Source organism: Bos mutus, chromosome 24 (genome assembly GCF_027580195.1).
Source record: "Bos mutus isolate GX-2022 chromosome 24, NWIPB_WYAK_1.1, whole genome shotgun sequence".
Lineage (NCBI taxonomy): Eukaryota > Metazoa > Chordata > Mammalia > Artiodactyla > Bovidae > Bos > Bos mutus.
The window spans coordinates 24,231,581-24,255,741 of record NC_091640.1 but is presented as its reverse complement, the minus strand read 5'-3'; the positions used below and the strand labels follow the sequence as shown (position 1 = coordinate 24,255,741).

At 37.5% G+C, this 24,161-nt stretch overlaps 1 protein-coding gene across 1 annotated transcript in view; it reads right to left on the bottom strand.

Annotated features, from left to right (window-relative positions):
- CCDC178 (coiled-coil domain containing 178) overlaps positions 1-24,161 on the bottom strand; it is a 379,230-nt gene that overhangs the window by 25,362 nt on the left and 329,707 nt on the right. Inside the window, exon 19 of the mRNA XM_070361801.1 lies at positions 15,985-16,119. Within this exon, the coding sequence (XP_070217902.1) occupies positions 15,985-16,119 (135 nt within the window). The remainder of the gene's footprint in view (positions 1-15,984; positions 16,120-24,161) is intronic.

Sequence of the window (24,161 nt, the reverse complement as noted above, 5' to 3'; positions counted from 1 at the left end):
ATGGGAGTACAGAGTCTAGGGGGAATAAAGGAGTTCTTAGACACACTCAGACCAATCACTTGGCAGCCACGTCAACACAAGACAAGAACAATGTTGACTTGGTTATGTTAATGGTCAAGAAGAATTTTACTTATTAATTTATTCCACATCTTTATTAGAATGCTCCCAGGTACTGTCCTATGTTCTGTAAACTGAAGGCTAAGTTTAGCTGTTAATTGAACAATTGCACTCATCTCCCATGCTAGTAAAGTCATGCTTAAAACCTTGCATGCTAGGTTTCAGCATTATGTAAACCAAGGACTTCCAGACATCCAAGCAGAGTTTAGAAAAGGCAGAGGAACCAGAGATCAAATTGCCGGCATTCGCTGGATCTTAGAGAAGGCAAGGGAATTCCAGAAAAACATCTACCCTTGTTTCATTGACTACACTAAAGCCTTTGACTGTGTGGATCATAACAAACTGTGGAAAGCTCTTAAAAAGATGGGAATACCAGACCATCTTACCTGTCTCCTGAGAAACCTGTATTTGGGTCAAGAAGCAACAGTTAGAACCCTGTATCAAACAACTGATTGGTTCAGGATTGAGAAAGGAGTATGACAGGGCTGTCTGCTGACAGCCTGTTTGTTTAAACTATATGCTGAGCATGTCATGTGAAATATCAGGCTGGATGAGTTACAAGCTGGAGTCAAGATTGGTGGGAGAAACATCAACAACCTGAGATATGCAGATAATACCACTCTAATGGCAGAGAGCGAAGAGGAATGAAATAATCTCTTGATGAGCGTAAAGGAGAAGAGTGAAAAAGCTGACTTAAAGCATTAAAAGAACTAAGATCATGGCATCTGTCCCCATTGCTTCATGGCAAATAGAAGGGTAAAAGGTGGAAGCAGTGACAGATTTTCTTTTCTTGGGCTCTAAAATCACTGCGGATGGCGACTGCAGCTATGAAATCAGAAGACAGTTGCTTCTTGGCAGGAAAAGATATGGCAAACCTAGACAATGTGTTTAAAAGCAGAGACATCACGCTGCTGACAAAGGTCCATACAGTCAAGGCTATGGTCTTCCCTGCGGTCAGGTAGGGTTGTGAGAACTGAACTGTAAAGAAGGCAAAACACAAAAGAATTGATGCCTTTGAACTGTGGTGCTGGAGAAGACTCCTGAGAGTCCTTTGGAAAGCAAGGAGACCAAACCAGTCAAGTAAATCAACCCTGAATACTCACTGGAAGGACTGATGCTGAAGCTGAAGCTCCAGTATTATGGTCACCTGATGCAAACAGCCACCTCATTGGAAAAGTCCCTGGTGCTCAGAAACATTGAGGGCAGAAGGAGAAGAGGGTGACAGAGGATTAGATGGCTGGATGGCATCACCGATGCAACCGGCATGAACTTGGGCAAACTCGGGGAGATGGTGAGGGTTGGGGAGACCTGATGTGCTGCAGTCCCTGGGATCCCAAAGGGTCACACAAGACTGGGCAAATGAACAACAACAACAAACAATAGAAATACTCCCTGAGTCGGGCCCACTGGAGATCTGGCCCTGATCCCTCTCTGACCCCCTTCTGTACTCTTCTCTATCAGAGCTCTATGATCCACCCAACTATTCTGATTTTACCTGAAGGGAACTAGTCAAGCTTCATGCCCTTTGAATTGCCAATTACACCACATAGGGCAAGTTTCTGTGAACTTTTAAAATTCTGTTCAAAATACTGTCTACTTTTTTTTTTTTTGTAATTCATTTTTTGACCCACATGATTAAAATTATGTGAATTAATTTCCAAATATTGGGGGCATTTTTCCTGTATCTTTTAAGGATTGACTTCTAATAATTTCATTATGATAGGCCAACACTTTGTACACTGTTTCAATCCTTTTAAATTTATTAATACTTGTTCTATGACACAGTATATCAGCATATAGTCTAAATATAAAATATTCCTTTGTACTTTAAAACAATGCATATTCCAGCTCTTGTTGAATGGAGTATTTTATAAATGTCAAATTGGTCAAGTTGGTTGGCAGCATTGTTCAATTTTTCCAAATTATTACCGATTTTCTATCTGTATGTTCTATCAATTCCCAAGAGAGGAGCATGGAAATTAACTATTGTTAGGCATCTTTTTATGTCTAAGTTTTTTCTTAAATATTTGCCTTTTGTTTTTGAAATTTTCTTATTACATCTACATACCCATTTATGATTTTTATATGTGCTTGATTCTTTCTCTTAATGAAATGTCCTTCTTGATACCTGGTAATATTTCTAGTTGTGAAGTTTAATTTATCTAACATTACTGTAGCCCCTCCAATTGCATTATGTTTGGTGCTGCACTGCATGTCTTTTTCCATGCTTATATTTTAACCTATCAGTGACTTCATATTTAAAGTGTATCATTTACAGATAATTACATTTGAGTCTTGTATCTTTACTTAATGTGATGCATCTGTTTTTAATTGTTTTTTAGTCCATTTATATTTAATATAAATTTAATATGTTAGATTTAGGTGTACAGACTTGTTATTTTTACTGGATAGAGAATTGGATTCATTTTTTTTCTTTCACTAGTTTAAACATATTCTTCTATGTCTTCTGGTCTCCACTGTTTCTGATCAGATGTTAGAGGTAATTTTTACATTTTCTTTTATTTGGCAGTTCTTAGATTTTATCTGTATCATTAGTTTTATTTTTAGTTTTTAGACACTGACTACAATGTACCTAGGTATGACTTTTATGCACATATCTTTTGTGGGTGGTTCTTTGAGTTTATTTGGCTCTGTAATTCATATTTTTTCAAACAATGACATTACTTTTATACTTTTTATAGTTCAAGTGCACCCCCAACTGGTGTTAAACTAACACCATGAGAGAAATACCTAAGAAGTACCTGCTGAAATTTTAGAAATGGTCAAGAGTTATTTACTGAATGTTCAATACATTCTTGGAATATCACATCTAAATTACTCAGTCTGTTATTGAAGCCTTATTTAAGACCTTATTTTCTCTCTTATCTTTCATTATCTTCCTCTCGGATGATCTCAGTAACAGACACAGATAATTACCACAGTATGGTGGTTAAGAGTACATACTCTGTAGGCAAACAGTGTGGGTTTCAATCCTGTCTCTCCTGTCAGCTGTGTGATCATGGGCAAAAGATATAACTTCTACATGTTCAGTTTTCTCTTTCATAAAATGGAGAGACTATGATTCAGTACAGTTTATTCACTCAGTCATGTCTGACTCTTTGCAACTCCCTGGACTGCAGCACGCCAGGCCTCCATATCCATCACCGACTCCTGGAATTTATTCAAACTCATGTCCATTGAGTCGGTGATGCCATCCAACCATCTCATCCTCTGTCATCCATTTCTTCTCCAGCCTTCAGCCTTGCCCAGCATCAGGGTCTCTTCAAATGAGTCAGTTCTTTGCATCAGGTGGCCAGGTATTGGAGTTTCATCTACAGGATCAGTCCTTACAATGAATATTCAGGACTGATTTCCTTTAGGATGGAATGGATGGATATCCTTGCAGTCCAAGTGACTTGCAAGATTCTTCTCCAACACCACAGTTCAAAAGCATCAATTATTCAATGCTCAACTTTCTTTATAGTCCAACTCTTACATCCATACATGACTACTGGAAAAACCATAGCTTTGACAACTTTGCCTTTGTTGGCAAAGTAATGTCTCTGCTTCTTAATATGCTGTCTAGGTTGGTCATAACTGTTCTTCCAAGGAGCAAACATCTTTTAATTTCATGGCTGCAGTCACCATCTGCTGTGATTTTGGAGCCCAGGAAAATAAAGTCTGTCACTGTTTCCACTGTTTCCCAATTATTTGTCATGAAGAGATGGGACCAGATGCCATGATCTTAATTTTATGAATGGTGAGTTTAAATCAGCTTTTTCACTCTCTTCTTTCACTTTCATCAGGAGGCTCTTTAGTTCTTCTTCTGTCCATCATATGGGTGGTATCATCTGCACATCTGAAGTTATTGATATTTCTCCCAGCAATCTTGATTCCAGCTTGTGCTTCCTCCAATCCAGCATTTCTCCTGATGTACTCTGCATATAAGTTAAATAAGCAGGGTGACAATATACAGCCTTGACATACTCCTTTCCCTATTTGGAAACAATCTATTGTTCCATGTCCAGTTCTAACTGTTGCTTCTTGACCTGCATACAGATTTCTCAGGAGGCAGGTCAGGTGGTCTGGTAGTCCCATCTCTTGAAGAATTTTCCACTGTTTGTTGTAATCCACACAGTCAAAGATTTTGGCATAGTCAATAGAGCAGAAATAGATATTTTTCTGGAACTCTCTTTCTTTTTGATAATCCAACAGATGTTGGCAATTTGATCTCTGGTTCCTCTGCCTTTTCCAAATCCATCGTGAACATCTGGAAGTTCACCGTTCATGTACTGTTGATGCCTGGCTTGGAGAATTTTGAGCTACACTTTGCTAGCATGTGAGATGAGTGAAATTGTGTGGTAGTTTGAGCATTCTTTGGCATTGCCTTTCTTCGGGATTGGAATGAAAATTGACCTTTTCCAGTCCAGTGGCCCTTGCTGAGTTTTCCAAATTTGCTGGCATATTGAGTGCAGCACTTTCACAACATCATCCATAGCATCATCTATTAGGATTTGAAATAGCTCAACTGGGATTCCATCACCTCCACTAGCTTTGTTCGTAGTGATGCTTCCTAAGGCCCACTGGACTTCACATTCCAGGATGTCTGGCTCTAGGTGAGTGATCACACCATCGCAGTTATCTGGGTGATGAAAATCTTTTTTTGTATAGTTCTTCTGTGTATTCTTGTCATCTCTTCTTAATATCTTCTGCTTCTGTTAGTTCCATACCATTTCCATCCTTTATTGTGCCCATCTTTGCATGAAATGTTCCCTTGGTATCTCTAATTTTCTTGAAGAGATCTCTAGTCCTTCCCATTCTATCATTTCCCTCTATTTCTTTGCACTGATCACTGAGGAAGGCTTTCTTATCTCTCCTTGCTATTCTTTGGAACTCTGCATTCAAATGGGTATATCTTCCCTTTTTTCCTTTGCCCTTCGTGTCTCGTCTTTTCTCAGCTATTTGTAAGGCCTTCTCAGACAACCATTTTGCCTTTTTTGCATTTCTTTTTCTTGGGTATGGTCTTGATCTCTACCTCCTATACAATGTCATGAACCTCTGTCCATAATTCATCAGGCACTCTGTCAATCAGATCTAGTCCCTTATATCTATTTGTCACTTCCACTGTATAATCGTAAGGGATTTAATTTAGGTCATACCTGAATGGTCTAGTGGTTTTCCCTACTTTCTTTAAGTCTGAATTTGGCAATAAGGAGTTCATGATATCTGAGTCACAGTCAGTTCCTGGTCTTGTTTTTGCTGACTGTATAGAGTTTCTCCATCTTTGGCTGTAAAGAATATAATCAATCTGATTTTGGTATTGACCATCTGGTGATGTCCGTGTGTAGAGTCTTCTCTTGTGTTGTTGGAAGAGGGTGTTTGCTATGACCAGTGCATTCTCTTGGCGAAACTCTATTAGCCTTTGACCTGTTTTGTTTTGTAGTTCAAGGCCAAATCTTCCTGTTACTCCAGGTATCTCTACTTCCTACTTTTGCATTCCAGTCCCCTATAATGGAAAGGATATCTTTTTTGGGTGTTCATTCTAGAAGGTCTTATAGGTCTTCACAGAGCCATTCAGCTTCAGCTTCTTCAGCATTACTGGTCAGGGAATAGACTTGGATTACTGTGATATTGAATGGTTTGCCTTGGAAATGAACAGAGATCACTGTGTCATTTTTGAGATTGCATCCAAGTACTGTGTTTCAGACTCTTTTGTTGACTATGATGGCTACTCCATTTCTTCTAAGGGACTCTTGCCCACAGTAGTAGGTATAATGGTCATCTGAGTTAAATTCACCCATTCCAGTCCATTTTAGTTCTCTGATTCCTAAAATGTTGATGTTCACTCTTGCCATCTCCTGTTTGACCACTTCTGATTTGCCTTGATTCATGGACCTAACATTCCAGGTTCCTATGCAATATTGCTCTAAAGCATTGGACTTTACTTCAATTACCAGTCACATCCACAATGGGTGTTGTTTTTCTTTGGTCCATCTCTTCATTCTTTCTGGAGTTATTTCTCCATTGATCTCCAGTAGCATATTGGGCACCTACCGACCTGGGGAGTTGATCTTTCAGTGTCCTATCTTCTTGCCTTTGCATACTGTTCATGGGGTTCTCAAGGCAAGAATACTGAAGTGCAGCAGGCTATTGCTGACCCACGCCTCCGTCGGAGACTATTGGACTCTCACGGGCAAGTCTGGGTCAGTCTCTTAAGGGGTCACTGTTTCTTTCTCCTGGTTCCTGGTTTGCACAAGTTTTAGTTTATGCCCTCCAAGAATCTGTTTCCCAGTCTTGTGTAAATTTTATTGGCTTTATGGTGGGTTTAATGGCCACCTCCTCCAAGAGGGCTTATGCCATACCCATGTCTACTGCACTCAGAGCCCCTGCCCCTGCAGCAGTCCACTGCTGACCCACACCTCTGCAGGAGACAATCAAACAGAATTCTGGCTCAGTCTCTGTGGGGTCTCTAGGTCCTGGTGTGCACAGGGTTTGTTTGAGCACTCTGAGTGTCTCTGGACATTTTGACTTATTACTTGTGTAAATAATAGCTCAAAACAGTTTAAAGGGTAACCATTTTTATTTGTTGAATCTCTCTCTCCATGTTGAACTGGAAATATCGACTTAATTGCTTGAATGTCAGAGTTTGTTTTAGGGTAGGTGGGTCGGTGAGTTGTTTGCTCATTTGGTGGTATCACCTGAGATGTGAAAAACGTATAAACAGCATATGCCCAAGGGTGGCTGTGAGAACTGGATGAGATGATGTATGCAACATGCTCTGTACACAGTCAGCAGTTTACAACTTTAACTCACTTTCTTCTTTTTTGTCCCTGATACTGCTGTAAGGTGATTCCAAAAATGCAACTGTTTCAGTACCTCTCCTGTCATTTCATATGCCCTTTACCTATTTTAATTTTTTGTTAGTACACAGCTTCACTATAACTTTAATCTGTCTTGTTTTCCCCATTGAAATGTAAGTTCATAAGGATAAGAAATTTTATCTGTTTTGCTATTATTGTATCTTTGTTAATGAAAATATTTTTAGTTTTTGGTAGTCAAACTTAACAATATTTTTCTCAGTGCTTTTCTTCCATCATTTAAGAAGGCCTCTTTTTTTTTTTTTTTTTTTTTTAGGAAATAACTTTTTATTTTATATTAGAGCATAGTTGATTACCAGTGTTGTGTGATTCAGTTATACATAAACATGTATCTATTTTCAAATTCTTTTCTCATTTAGGTTGTTACATGCTACTGAGCAGAGATCCTTGTGCTACACAGTAGGCCCTTGTTGGTTATCCACTGAAACACAGCAGTGTGTACATGCCATATCCAAAGTCCCTAACTATCCCTTCCCCCCATAACCACACATTTGTTCTCTAGAGAAGAAGGCCTTTGTTGCTTCAACACTACTCAGTAGCCTGTATTTTAAAAAAGATACTATAAAATTTCTAACACTTATTCTAAAATTTATATAAACATATATTTTATGTTTATATAATGCACTGTTTTACTTTATCCCTCAGATATTTATCTATTTTACTTTATCCCTCAGGTATTTACTTTCATCCCTCAGATAGCTGAGAAGTGAATAATCCACCCTCATCTTATACAATTTGAAATCCTACTTTTATTACATTCTAAATTTCTAATAATCCTGGGGCATTCCTGGATGCTCTATTTCAGGTCATAGCCTCAGGCTTGCTGCCTGTTTTGTAAATTAAATTTTATTGGAACACAGTTCCATCTATTCATATACTATCTTCTAAGCCTTCTTTCCTGCTACACGGATTGAGTAATTGCAACAAAGACTGAATGTCCTGCAAAGCTTATAATATTTACTAACTGATCCTTGAAAGAAAAAGTTTACCAATTGCTCTTCTGTTTTATAGAACTTTTGATCTACTTCTAAATCAATGTTATGCTGTTTAATTCAATTGACACAGCTTTTTAAAAATATATGTTGCTATCCAAAGACATAAATTCCTGACTTCAGCAATAATTGTTCTTTAAAAAAATAGTCAGAGCTATTTTTGTAGATTTTTATCTTCCAATGGCATTTAGAATCACTTTCTCAAGCTTCACTAAAAAATCTTGTCTTGATTTCAAGTATGACTGTACTGAATTTACAGATTTTTCAAATGTGAAATTTTCTTTTAAAATTGGCATTTTCCCAATATGTATAATATTCTTACCCATGAAAATAATACGTATTTAATTTTTTAGTTAAGTCTTTGCTTATATCTTTTCAGGATTGCTTAGACGCTTTCTCTAACAGATTTAAGCAAACTTTTTGTTAGGGCTTCCCATATGTATCAGTGGTAAGACTCCACCTGCTAATGTAGGAGACACCAGAGACATGGATTCGATCCCTGGGTGGGGAAGATCTCTGGAGAAGGGAATGGCATCCCCCTCCAGTATTCTTAACTGGGAAATTCCATACAGAGGAGCCTGGCGGGCTACGGTCCACAGGGTTGCAGAGATTCAGACAGGACTGAGCACACATTCTTGAGTGCTTAGCCAGGTTTATTCTTAGGAACGCTAAACCTCAGGCTGCCATTTTAAAGAACTGTCTTATTAACTCTAATGCATTTCTGGTTGATTCTCTTAGGTTTTCTAAGAGAAACACCATATTATCAGACCATAATGATAGTTTTGACCTTTTCCCACACAGTGTACCTCCTATTTTTCTTGACTTACTACTAACGCTTCAGAGCAGTGATGCACAATAATGACGATAGCCAGGAATCATTACTTTTTTCCTGAGTTAAATGAGATGCTTCCAGTAATGTATCGCTTAGTACATTTTACTACGAGAATTTTATTATAAATTCTTTTTGTGACTTTTATTAGAGTAAGTACATGTTGCCTTGATATTAAGTGTTTTCAGCATATATTTAGTAATATAATATTTAAAAATATAAAATATATAATATTTCTCTTTTAACGTGTTGTTAAATTAAATTACAGTAACATGAGGATGAGATGGCTGGATGGCATTACCGACTCGATGGACATGAGTTTGAGTAAACTCCGGGAGTTGGTGATGGACAGGGAGGCCTGGCGTGCTGCGATTCATGGGGTCACAAAGAGTCGGACACGACTGAGCGACTGAACTGAACTGAACTGAACATGAGGGCAGGAGGAGAAGGGGACGACAGAGGATGAGATGGTTGGATGGCATCACCGATTCAATGGACATGGGTTTGGGTGGACTCTGGGAGTTGGTGACGGACAGGGAGGCCTGGCGTGCTGCGGTTCATGGGGTCACAAAGAGTTGGACACGATTGAGTGACTGAACTGAACTGAACTCATTTTCTAAAGTTGAATTTCTCTGTAGTTGAACCAAAACTTACAGGTTTTGTTATGTGAAACCGTCATTTTCTTTTAATTTTATAAAGTTCAAGGAGATGTGCTAATATTGTCTACTGTGACTGCAAATCTTTTGAGTTTTCTCTGGCTTTCAGTCAGTTCTTACATTATATATTCTGAACTTATTTTGTCATGTGCATTATGTTCATTGTTGTGTGCCTTAATAAGTTATATTTATCTTCTATCAATGTGAAATATCCATGTTTTAGTGTTCAAATTCTTTTTGCTTTTAAGTCTCTCTCTTTTTTTTAAATTGTGTTTATGTGCTCAGTCCTCTCCAACTCTTTGTGACTCCATAGACAGTAGCATGCCAGCTTCCTCTGTCTATGGAATTTTTAGGCAAAGATACTGGACTGGGTTGCCATTTCCTTCTCAAGGGGATCTTCCAAACCTAGGAAATGAACCCTTGTGTCTTATGTCTCTGGCATTGGTAGGCAGATTCTTTATCATTAGCACCACCTGGGAAGCTCCTATTTAAATTAGAACGTCATATTTTTTTTTTCTAAGCTCTTCATTCCATTTCTATTTGTCTGAAGTACATAACTTCTAAATGAGATGGATTTTGCTTTTATGACCAATCTGTAAACCTGTTACTTTAAACTGTGTAATGAAATCATTTAGCTATTATGGTTACTAATATGTTTGGGCTTATTTTGTTCATTATTATATTCTGTCTTCTTTCATGCATTTTGAATTATTCAACCTTTTACTACACTTTCTTTCTCTAGTAGTTTGGGAGGGACAAATCTCATTTCTAGAACTTCTAGTAGATAGTCTTACTACTGGCAACTATATTTTAATATCTTCTACTTCTATCTAGAGTTAATCAGTAAAGATTAGCAATTTAATGTTATTCCTCAATCATATCTCTAAATGAATTTATTTTAAAAATCCAAATTTCTATAATTTCTTTTGTCTTTAAAGAGATCACATAGCTTCAGAGATTTTCTTTTATATCACATTATTAAGTAATTTTAGATTTCTACCCTGTGTTTTTTTTTTTTTTTTCTTTTCATTGGTATAGTTCTTTTTCAGAAACAGGAAATTGGGTTGTCCCTATATGTATTGTGTGTGTTTTTGTGTGTGCATTCATGAATGTGTGTATGTGAAATGATTAAACATCTTACTTTCATGCCATCAAAATTTCTGGCAAAGCACCTCAAGAATGCTTCTTTTTATTAACTACACAACTGTAGGCACCAAGAACTGAAAAAGAACCTGTGAGGTTATCACATTCAGTCTTAATAAACTAGTTCATTTAATAACAAATTCACTCAGTAAAGATTTTTGAGTACTTACTATGTTTTGAGAATTATAGTCGGTGCCAGGATATGCTTTCCAACTGAGGAGGCTGACATTCTAGTGGGTAGAGATATGGACACACAAACGGATGTTGTGTAAGGGGGTCAGGAGAGCTTTCCAGGAGGAGCCCTGGGAGGAGGTGCTCTCTGGCTGCCTCTTAGAACATTTGCTTTCTCTCTACCACTGCAGGAACTTCTGCTTGAGTATCAGCACCGCAGGTTTGGACAGCATCACTTGTTAGAAAAATGTATTCCTACTGGGCCCAAACCCATCTTCCAGACTCTGCAACCATTGGTCCAGATGTTGCCCTCTGGAGCTCTTCAACATATTCACACATAGACCTTCATCTAGCGGTCATTTAGATGTTTGCCATGCTGAAGTCTTCTATATTTAATGCATTCTAAATTTTACTTCTTTCTCATCTCTCTTAAATTGGTATTGGCAGGTGGATTCTAGCGCCACCTGGGAAGCCCCCTTTTAAAAGAGAACATCTTATTCTTTTTTTGAAGCTCTTCATTCTGTTTCTGTCGGTCTGAAGTACATATCTTCTAAATAAGATGGATTTTGCTTCTATGACCAATCTGTAAACATGTTAAACTGTGTAACTGATTCACTCTCAAGTGAATCAATATGACCTATAAACTAAACTTTCCAAACCTGTATAAAATACTGCAGAAGTACTCAACTTTTGAAAAAGAGCAATGAGAATTATATCCTGTAACCAAATGAAACACCTGTGCTTTATAGCCTAAGATCACATCACCATGGTGTAGCTATATCACATTCTTTCACTTAAACGATGCGTCTACGATGAGTCTTTTTTTCCAAATAAGTTACCAAAGAGATATAAAATATCACAGCATTGTTGCTGCTCAGTCATTAAGTCGTGTCTGACTCTTTGTGACCCCATGGAGTGTAGCATGCCAGGCTTGCTACAATATGTTAGTGTGATCACAGAATTAAATACATTAAAAGTAAAAAGAGAAAAATAATGATGTTAAAATGAAATCACAGTACTTACTTTATATGGGCTTATATGTGATGTTAGGACTGTATACTGCATATGGTCGGAGTTAAGATGTCTTACTTGCTAGCTAGAGCTGAATTATGGCGTTGGCTCTAAATTTGTAGTAGCTCGCTTTGGCTCATATTAAAATTGTGGTAAACTAAAATCCCTATATGCACATTGATATAAGTGGCTTCAATGTTAAATATGCAGATTCTTCATTCCAGATATAGTTCATTTTATCAGTTCATTTTATCAGTTCCTGCTTGATCATGTAATTCAAAAGCTTATCAGCCCACCTGGGTTTCTGCCATCTGCAAGAGCTGCCAATTATGCATTTTGATGGTCTTGCAAGGAACTGCTCCAAGCTCAAGGATGAAACAAAGTTGCCCTTTTCTGTTCAACAGGTATTTTGAATTACTATTCCTCAGTATCAGTTACACATACAGTTTACTTTTCAGAAGGTTCATCAGATGATTTTCTTGTCAAATAGTTCACTAATGCCTTATGGCATGATTACAATACTACTTTCAAAATATAAATCATTAGAGTGCCCAACATGGATACACTACTAAATCACAAAAACAGAGAGCAATGACATCCGGTCTGTTAAGCAATTTTTAGCCATGTTGAGTCAAAGTGTAGAGACTGACTCACTCTGCAAACATCCAGTCACTCTACCATGTATTTCTTTTACTTTTCTTTTCTAGTTAATTTTTATTGAAGTATAGTTGATTTACAATGTCATGTCTTTCTTTTTAAAAACTGGATATAGTAAGTGAAAAGGGCTTTCCAGGTGGCTCAGTGGTAAAGAATCCACCTGTCAATGCAAGAGATATGAGTTCAATCCCAGGGTTGGGAAGATCCCCTGGAGTAGGAAATGTCAACCCACTCTGGTATTCTTGCCTGGACAAGCCCACGGATAGAGAAGCCTGGTGAGCTGCCATCCTTGGGGTCTCACAGTCAGACGCGACTGAGCAATTGAGCTCACATGACAGGTGAAAACAAGATGGGCGTGGAATACTTTCAGTCCCCTTGGTGGCCTTGCTACCATACACCCTTAAAAATGGAACAAGAATTGAGCTAATTTCACTGATGGTGCAAAGCCCCAAGGGAATTTAGAAGCCTCTAGGAAAGAGGGCTTACCAACAGGTAGGAAGCATTAGCTGCTGAATATATCACTGTGTTATGGTGGTGTGCACAGAGTACAGTAGGAGATCAATGAAGGTCGAAATTAATTCATCTGGAAGAGGAAGGAGGGGAAAGAACTTGGGAAGGATTTTGCAAAGGAGATGTTTGATTTGAATCAGGTGTTCTTTAACAGGAACGGTAAGAAAGAGTATTACAGAAAAAGGAGTAGAAGAAGGAATAAATAGAAGGTGTCCTGATTAGTAGGAATTTTGGAGTGGCTAAAATTGACTGAAGGAACTTGTGTGGAGATGGAGGAAGCTGGGAAGGTTAGCAGGAGCTGGGGACTGTGTACCATGTTGAGGGGTTTGGACTTGAATTTTCCAGAGGATTGCACATGTTTCTATAGGTTTATGGCAAGATCATGGAAATGACATTTTCAAATTTTGATTAAAAGCCAAACTTGAGATTTTCTAAATGAAAAGTATCTCCAGTAGATAAGAAGAGAATCCACTATGTTATGCTCCTCAAGTTCCCCAAATACAACCCAGTCTTGCTGCTGTATCTCTAGGTATTGAGTAGTTGAGTTTTCCTCCTGACATGGTCCTATCATTTCTGTCCTTTCACTTCAGCTGGGATGTAACAGGCATAAAGATAAGTAATTTAAAATCAAGTTTGGTAAAGAAACTATTGGTGAATTTCTAATGCAAATTAGAATAAGGACTATTGAAGATTATGGATTTAGAATTCATTTTACCCATATTCAAATAATTTCTATTGACATTATCCGAGAAGGCAATGGCACCCCACTCCAGTACTCTTGCCTGGAAAATCCCATGGACGGAGGAGCCTGGTAGGCTGCAGTCCATGGGGTCGCTAGGAGTCGGACACGAGTGAGCAACTCACTTTCACTTTTCACTTTCATGCACTGGAGAAGGAACTGGCAACCCACTCCAGTGTTCTTGCCTGGAGAATCCCAGGGACCGGGGAGCCTGCTGCGCTGCCGTCTCTGGGGTCGCATAGAGTCGGACACGACTGAAGCGACTTAGCAGCAGCAGCAGCACTGACATTATCAATGTTTCAAAATATACCATAATGCAAATTAATCACTGGTAAGACTTTTGAGAATGTTTACATTTGGGCAGAAATATACGATTTTTAAAAGACAATAATTAGAACATGCAGATTACCTTTGAATGTTTAAAAGAATGTTTATACTCAAATTAGCATATGAATTTCTATTAAACCTACACATTTTAAGCACTGCCTTTCCAAAAATTTAAATTTCTCTAATTATTTAAAATCTTTGTTGTAATCTATTATCAATAGAACTCTTATATAAAGTATATAAATAAAGCATATATATAAAGTACATATATTTGTTAAAGTACATATATTCTTTTTATGGACTTCCCTGGTGGAGGTCAGTCCAGGGTGTTCTTTGGAAGGACTGATGCTAAAGCTTAAACTCCAATGATTTGGTCACCTCACATGAAGAGTTGACTTATTGGAAAAGACTCTGATGCTGGGAGGGACTGGGGGCAGGAGGAGAAGGGGACGACAGAGGATGAGATGGCTGGATGGCATCACTGACTCGATGGACATGAGTTCGAGTGAATTCTGGGAGTTGGTGATGGACAGGGAGGCCTGGTGTGCTGCGATTCATGGGGTCGCGAAGAGTCAGACAAGTCGGAGCGACTGAACTGAACTGAACTGGTGGCTCAGAAGGTAAAGAACTTGCCTGCAGCGCAGATCTGGGTTTGAACCATGGGTTGGGAAGATCTCCTGGCAAAGGGAATGGCTACCCACTCCAGTATTTTTTCCTGGGAAATACTATGAACAGAGGAGCCTGGTGGGCTACAATCCATGGGTTGCAAAGATTTAGACAGACTGAGCAACTGACACTTTTTCAACTTTCATACTTTATATATGGGGTTGCTGCTGCTGCTGCTAAGTCACTTGAGTCATGTCCGACTCTGTGCGCAGCCCACCAGGCTCCTCCATCCCTGGGATTCTCCAGGCAAGAATACTGGAGTGGGTTGCCATTTCCTTCTCCATTATATACGGGGTATTTGTCTATATATCTATCTATATACTACTCAGAAGGAAACAGCAAAAATAGCCACAAGTAAAAATGAAATTTTGAAATAGCTTTGCAAGAGCTTTGCAACACCCACTTGTTTAATTGCATTAAAAGCATCATGGAATGCACACATAATTAAGATATTTAGAAAAGAATTTTGTTCGGTCAGTTTCAGCATGCATTGTTAATACCTTAAGTTAATAAAAATTATGGTTTTTTATGATGTTACTTTTTAATAGAAGAGGTACTTTTATTCTTGATAGAATGGGTGGTGGATGTTTTCTTTTGGAAGGTTGTTTTATACACATAACATTTCAAATTGGAAAATATTCATTTGATAAAAATGTAAGTAGTTTTCAAATAATAGTCTTCAAACAGTTAATATGGGCTTCCAAAAGAGATCAGAGTCTTAAAATTAGGACAACTGATCCTCTACACGTTTCTACAGAGACAAAGAGTGAAATTTCACATGTATCTGGAACCACAGTTATTAATACATTCTCCTCCCCAATTGCTTATTTTTCAAATAAAGTTATCTCCAAATTGGCTTAGGAGGATAAGCCTCTTGCAAAAACAAAAGGGGAAAGAAAACAGTTAAATGGAATAATCACAAGTCTCATTTTCAAAGTAGATTTCACACAAAAGCAACACAAGGCAACTGTTGACAGTGTCTTTTAAACAGCCAAGCAGTGTCTGCAAAGCTTGAAGATTGGAAAATCTATACATATATCAAATGTATGTATAAAAATCCATCCTGAGGCCTGTGAGAGAGAAGTTCAATTTCCCTTTTCCCCCAAAGTATGCATGGTGTATATGCTAACTTACTGAATTCATCCTTCATGCAATTCCAGTTTATTAAAGAGGTTAAAAATTTATAAAACTCTGATGGGATATGGTTTTAATGCTTCATCACACTACCCATCATTTGCTTTTCAATCTAGATCAGAATGATCTTTCCCACTTCCCTGAAGTCACCTACCTGCACAACTAATATTTTCTGAATACTCTCTTGAGAGTCTGTCTGGAACTTGGCCAGCCTCATCCGGCTGTAGAAGACCACCAGCTCGAAGTGCTTCTGCCACAACTTGTGTATCCTCCTTTGCAGCTGACAGAACTACAGGGGAGAGGGAGGGGGGCAAAAACACAAGTCAGAGAGGGAGAGGAAATTAATGGCAGTGTTCAAGAAGAATGATGGAGGGAAATATAGAAAGCAGTCAATAGCCCATTCTGCACTGTATGGGCCTGACAGGAATTTCACAGTCTCTTGATTTTTCAGCCCACTCATGTGCATTCATCAGAAACCAGTCACATCTGGCCGCCAGGATGGGGGGTTAATTTTCTCTAAATGCCTCAGCAGTTTTGTTCTAGCTGAAGCAAACTCTGTGACTGCAAAGCTGATGAGTAAAATATTTCTACTTCACCCAGTTTAACTCAAAACCGATAGCCTCGGGACATATTGAACCTTTCTTTAAAAATAATCTTTTGCAGCTTCTTTGAATGGCACATCAGGTCAGGCCAAAGTTTAAAAATGCAACTTGAAGACTTTGATGGACACCGTCGACTTCTTTTTTTTCTTCTCATAAAGCCTTACAATGGCTTGGCAATGTGTGCTTTAGAGCATGACAAAACTAAAGAGAATTAACTTAGCCATCAACTGCTAGGGAGAACAATAACAGGGAAGAAATTTCCAGCTAGAATTCCCCATTAATCTACCTCCCTCTGACTATGTGACATAGGAACATCTCACTGCACTCAAGTACAGTGGATGTGACGTTTACAAGCAACTTTAAATGCAGAAACTATACAGAGAAAGAAAGATTTCTCCTGTGAGGCATTCTCCATCTTTTGGAAATTTAATATAAAAACAAAAAACCACAGTAGAAGTGTTACCAAGGCAATCTACACTTGTCCTTCAACAGCTAGCATAGCTGTACCATACAGAATTGCTATAATTATTTTCAAAAAAATAAGCTTCATAAAAACTAACCCCAAAAAACATATTAAAAATATTACTCATAAGTTTCTATAACTGAAAATGCTTTTATTTTTTGGTAATAAGAATATCTGTTTATGTTGCTTTCTTTTTAGATGTGTTTTCCAGAACAAAGAAATAAATACCAAAATTTTCATATCAAATATTTCTTCATAAAAGAATTAAAACATCACATAAAATGGCCATTTTATGTTCTATTTATTATTCTGGGTACTGGTTACATTTAAAGGAGGCTAGCAAAACTTCATCAAGCAGTGCCCCTGTAACTTACGGAGCTTCCTGTGTGCATATTTCAATAAAACAGTTTACTTAAAAATCACCATCTTTAAAGTAGCTACATGCTGCTACCTGTGAATTCTTTATCTTTATGATCTTCATTATTCATTGAAAAAAGCCACACATAGGTATCTAGGTAAATCCACAGAAAACAAAGTCTCTATTCTTGGTAATTGGTTCATTTAAGATGAAAAAATAACCTTGTCTCTAAAGCTATTTTATCTTGGTAAATGCTGAAATACATTACTTGAGATTAGTTTCTGGGCATTTCAGATAATTTAAGCTATTGAACTAAATGGTAAATCACTTTTTGAAGAGAAAAATCTGTCAATATTAATTTTTCTCTAATATTTCAATATTTATTTGCCTTCAGAAATATTTATTTGCCAAAGTATTTATTTGCCTTCAGAAGGCAAATAAAAGGAAGATGAATTCTAGAAGATTTCCTAAAAGTGAAGGCAAGTTTTTTTCACAAGTGGACATTCTTCAATGTGTGGAAGATTTTCCAAGTGGGAACTTACCAACCAATGTGAACTGGATGACCATGCTTCCCACACCCACATCTTAAATGAGGAGAAGCTGCTGTATACAGTAAGTCAATTGTATTCACTCTTCTGTGCTCTAGCTTAGATCAGATCAGTTCAGTCGCTCAGTCGTGTCCGACTCTTTGCGACTCCATGAATCACAGCACGCCAGGCCTCCCTGTCCCTCACCAACTCCAGGAGTTCACTCAGACTCACGTCTATCGAGTCAGGTAGCTGCAAAGGTCTTAAATTAGTACTTTAAGTAGTAACCGGAGCTACTTAAGTAGAGATGTTCTTTAAATATCAAATAAGAAAGAGCAGTATCTCAAAAATCTATAGCTAATGAGCCTCTACAAAAAGATAAACCAGGAAGAGAATAACTGAAGACATTCTTAAAGAAGAATTAGAATCCAATGAAGGTCACATAGATATGCATACATATGCACATTAAAGACAATATAATGATCAACTGTATCTATATAAACATATCTATCTATATATATCTATATAAACATATATATATATATATGGACAATTATTTAAGACCTGGGAAGGACAGTTGATTAAGAGTTGGTCATGATGACACCCTTTTAGGAAAGTGGTTATGATAAAAGCCCAATTGTAAGATGTCAGCCAACAGTGATCACTCAATAAATATTTACTGATACTAACTCAATAGAGTGAAATGGTAAAATTTTAGTGTCAAAAGTGAAGAAGTGAATAAGACGTTCAGGAACTTACAAAATAATGGAAGAGAAAAAAAACATAAACCAAGTGAATGCAAGACTCACAAAAATACATAAAGGAAAAATTAAAGAAAGAGAGCTTGGGCTCCAAAATCATTGTGGAGAATGACTGCAGCCATGAAATTAAGAGATGCGTATTCCTTGGAAGAAAAGCTATGACAAACATAGACAGAGTACTGAAAAGAAAAGACATTACTTTGCCTAAAAAAGGTCCATATAGTGAAAGCTATGGCTTTTCCTGTAGTCATGTATGGATGTGAGAGTTGGACCACAAAGAAGGCTGAGTGCCAAAGAATTCATGCTTTCGAACTGTGGTGTTGGAGAACACTCTTGAGAGTCCCTTGGCCAGCAAGGAGATCAAACCAGTCAATTCTAAAAGAAGTCAGTCCTGAATATTCATTGGAAGGACTGATGCTGAGGCTCCAATATTTTGGCCACCTGATGCAAAGGGCCGACTCATTGGAAAGGACCCTAATGCTGGGAAAGATTGAATAGGGAGGAGAAGTGGATGACAAAGAATGAGATGGTTGTATGGCATCACTGACTCAGTGGACATGAGGTTGAGCAAACTCCAAGAAATACTGAAGGACAGGGAAGCCTGGTGCGCTGCAGTCCATGGGGTCACAAAGAGTCAGACATGACTGAGTGACTGAACAACAAAAGAAAGAGAGAGAGAGAGTTAAGTTGTGAGTGGAAAAGTCCTTCAGGAGGACGCAGAATTCAGGTGGGACCAAAGTAACTTAAACAGTTTTTGATCTCATCAACTTCAATTAACCCAGTGTTTTTGGAATGAAACATGCCGATGATTACATTACCGAAGCATAATCATTTCCTGAAATGAGGACATGCCTGCCCTCTCATTCAAATTTTAGGGAAGGTGAGGTGGGATGAGGAAGTAAGTGATAGAAGAAACAATAAAGGACAGAGAGGGACACAAACCCACTGGGTGGGAGGTTAGCAAGGGCACTTGCCGTGTACTCAGAAGAAAGAATGGAAAGCCACTGCCAGATGGACTGGCCTACTGATAAGCCCCAAGCAAGGATTTCAAGAATTTTGGAAGAGAATGGAATATTCTTATAAAAGTTTAAGGAGGAGTAATATTAGTGCAGGAAGAGGCATTTTGGGACAAGAACCTCAACTTCGTTGCCCTTGATTTTGTATACGAAAAGAGGAAGTGAGGGATCAACGATGTCAGGAAAGCAGAATCAGGAAACAGCTGGTATGTACTTTGAACCATTTTAAATGGCAAAGAGGAAGAAAGAGTTTTCTGACAACAGTTTCTGAGCAGTTCAAATGTGTAGCATATTTAGTAGTCTGCCTTTGTGAACTCTTTTCTGAAGGAAGCTCAAAGTTGGAATTCACTGATACTTCTTTTGAGATAATGATCACTATGTATGTACCTATTTATGGGGAGGAAAACGAGTCAATGTCCATTTTGACGTGACATATGGAGATAGAGCTGGTGATTTTGTGTCAATGTGAGCACTGTGTATAATGTACCCTTGTGAGTACTGCATACAATGTACAATACTCATTTACACATTTGGTAAAATATATCTTCTGATTAAATTTAGGTTCTTGACATTTATTTACACTTTAAAGCTAGATACGCATTGACAGTAAAACAGAATAAATTAATATTGTCTCTTATAAGAATGGGGCTCCCCTGATAGCTCACTTGGTAAAGAATCGGCCTGCAATGCAGGAGACTCCAGTTTGATGCCTCCAGTATTCTGGGCTTCCTGGTTTGATTCTTATAAGAATGAGAGATTCTTCATTTTCTTGTTTTAATACACTAAATTATATGAATTTTTAAAATCTCTGTTACTTTGTCTGTCTACATAAATTCATGATAGCTGCTGACTCCTATATATCACATAAACCTGGCTTTAGTATTAAATGCTATATTGCATAGATCATACCACACAAATCCTCTAAATGGGTTTAGTGAAGTTGCTCAGTTGTGTCCGACTCTTTGTGACTCCATGGACCAGACTCCTCCGTCCATGGGATTTTCCAGGCAAGAGTGCTGGAGTGGATAGCCATTTCCTTCTCCAGGGGATCTTCCCAACCTAGGAATCGAACCCGGGTCTCCCGCATTCCAGGCAGATGCTTTACTGTCTGAGCCACCAGGGGGTCATGTGCTAAACGGGTTTACATGTGTGTAAAAATACAATATGCTAAGAATAAAGTAACACTATTTGATATTCCAATTACAGGTTTCAAAAAAAAAAAAAAACAAAAACATTAGGACTAGCCATAATCAAATCAGTACCAAAATATCATCTTATACCATTCTCGTGTTCTTAGCGTAGAATTCAAAATTTCAGAGCACCACCTTTTCAGTTATTTTCTAGGGCTAGTTTTTGTTGATTAGTTGCTAAGTCATATTCAACTCTTTTGTCCTCCCTGGACTGTATCCTGCCAGGCTCCTCTGTCCATGGCATTTCTCAGGCAAGAATCCTGCAGTGGGTCAGTGGGTTGCCTTTTCCTTCTCCAGGGCTAGGGTGGAGCATAAAATGGTCTGGTTTACATTATGGTTGACAGGAGAATAAAGTAAAGCCTTGATTTGCCTAGCTCAAAGGGGACAACTGGGATACATTGTAAAAGAGAGTGAAATAGTGTTGAAGGATCTGTTATTTACTGTCAAGGGAAAAAAAAGTATTCATAAGTGTGATTTTTAAAATAGGCTCTCAAATTATTTGATAGTTCTTCCCTTTAAGAAATTAAGCCGAATTCTCTTCCTTTTGAGTGTGGGCTGGACTTAGTGACTCTCTTGTACTGAATAGAATATGGTAGAAGATAGAATGCTACTCCCCCCACACACACACACAGAGCTGTGACTTCTGCCCTGGGTTTTCTCTCTCATTCTCTCAGTTCATTTGATCTGGGGGGAGCCAGCTCCCATGTTGTGTGAGCAGCTCTGTGGAAAGACTCACATGGTGAGGAAATGAACAACAGCCCTGTGAGTGATAATGGAAGCAGATTCTCTAGCCTGTTCAGATGACTGCCACTCCAACCAATAACTCGACTGCAATCTTGTGGGAGACCTTGAGCCAAAACCACCCAGTTAAGCACCTCTTCATTCTTGACCCTCAGAAACTTCGTGAGAAAGTGAAGCTATGTTGGTTTAAGCTGTTACGTTTTGGCCCAATTTCTTATGCAAAAGTAGTTAACAATGGGTTCTTAATTCTTCTCTCTTCTTTGCCGAGCAAGGAAATAATTTACCATCTGTATTTTCTGAATGCAAAGTAAAACTGTTGTCCTAATTTGTTGCTTGGTTTAAGACTGAAGTTGATTTATTAGTAATAAGAGGGTGATTAATAAATACTTATTGATTGATGGAATGGTTTGTACCATCTAGGAGCTCGTTATTTTAATTGAAGACAGTACAGAGGAACTATGATTTAATAATCCCAGAAATTTAAAAATGATTATCAACAATATTTTCATGTAATACATCAATATATTAAAGGAAAAGAATCATTCCCCAAAGAACTTGATATGAATTAACACTGAACAAAAACAATCAACAATGAAAACATTATTGTGGCAAAATAGAAAGGAACAGAGACAATTTCTTTAACCTGTTAAAGGGTATAAACCAAAGCCTTCCAACAAACAGCTTACTAAATAGAGATACTTTAGAAACATTCCCAAGAATGCCAAGGAAAAATAAGTACGGATATCAGGAATCAATACCTTTAAAATTTCATTGGCCAAAGCAATAATGAAAAAAGATAGGTATAAGAGGAAGAATATCTACATGGAAAATTCAAGAAACTCTATAAATCAATAATAGGAGGTAATGAGAGTTTAGGGACGATTTTTTCCTACAAGAGTAGCATTGAAAAAGATCAGTAGCATTAAAAAAATTAGTTATAACCAAATCTGAATTGTAATTTAAAAATTCCATTCATAATCACAATGTAAAACGTAAGATGGTGGTGGTGGTGGTGCTGTTTTGTGCTGTGCTCAGTTGCGTCAGTTGTGTCCGACTCTTTGCGACCCCATGGACTGTAGCCCGCCAGGCTCCTCTGTCCATGGGATTTCCCAGGCAAGAACACTGGAGTGGTTGCCATTTCCTTCTCCAAAGTATACGATACCTAGGTTTTAATCTATTAAAGAATATGTAGAAGTTTATAAAGTAAATTTAAAAACATTTTTGAAAAATATAAAATAAGGATTGAATAAATGGAGATATAACATGTCCATATATGTGAGGAGAGGATCATGGGCATATCAATTTTTCACAAGTTGTCTATAATCTCATCAGGGTTCATGGGACTTGACCTGAAGTTCGTATGGATGAACTAAGGACTGGGAACACCTAAGGTGACTGTGAAATAGATAAGCTCAAATAATTTTCCATGCAGCATATAAAACTTGTCTTAAAGCTGTACTAAGAGCACTATCAGTACTGGAATGGATAAAAAACAGCTAATCAAAAAAAAAAAAAAAAAGAGCTGAACAACAGAAATATTCATATAAAATACAGAAATTCAAAATATGATAAAGATAGCATTTAAGTCAGTGGAGAAAGGATGGCATAATTGATTTTCCCTGTACAAAGATACAACACAAAATTAGATCCTTAACTCATGATATACACTAAAACAAAAGCGAGACAGATTAAAATGAGAAAAGCTAAACTCAAGATTTTTGTATGGAAATATGACAGGCTAATTTTATGATTTTTAAGAGGGGAATGATTTTTTTTAAACTAAATATTAAAATAATAAATTCTAATGGAAAAAATGACAAATTTAATTACATTCAAATTTTTTAAAAACTTGAAATTTAGAGTAAAAACAAGCCACAGGCTTAGAGATGATATTAATAACACACAGCTGATAAGGATTAATTTCTTTAACAAAGAAAGAACCCTTAGAAATCAATAAAAGAAACAATACAAGCAATCTACCAGAAAAATGAGCAAATAATACAAAAAGGCAACTCACAGAAAAGGAGAGTTATTTGGCCAATAAACATTTGAAAACATATTCAAGATCCAGCAGAGTCAAACATACTTCACACTCATAAAGTTGGCAATTACTTAAAAAAAAAACCAAAAAACAAAAAAAACTGTCCACATCAATCATTGGTAAAGATGTAGGAAAACCTTAAAGTTCATATCTTGTTCAAATTTGTTCATGATTTGATACAAAGACTTTATTCATTTTTTGATGTGGACAGTTTTTAAAGTCTTCATTGGATTTGTTTCAATACTATTGGTTTTATGGCCAAGAGGCCTGTGGGATCTTAGCTCCCCAATTAGGGATCAAACCCACACCTCCTGAGCTGGAAGGTGAAGTCTTAATCATTGGACTGCAAGGGAAGTCCCTTATACAAAGACTTTAAAGAGCAATTTGCCATTATCTGTTGAAGTTACAGGCATATTTTCCCTTTGATCCAGAAATTGTATTTAAATCTACAAATTCTAGACAAGTGATTCTCAAGACCAGAAGGATTAGTATCACCCCAGAGCTTGTTAGGAAACAGGCATTCAGACTCACTGAATTAGAACTCTGAAACGTAGCAACCGGTGTCTTAACCAGACCTACAAGTGATGTAATAATGAGAGATAATGCTTTTGAAACGGTCACGATATATTATC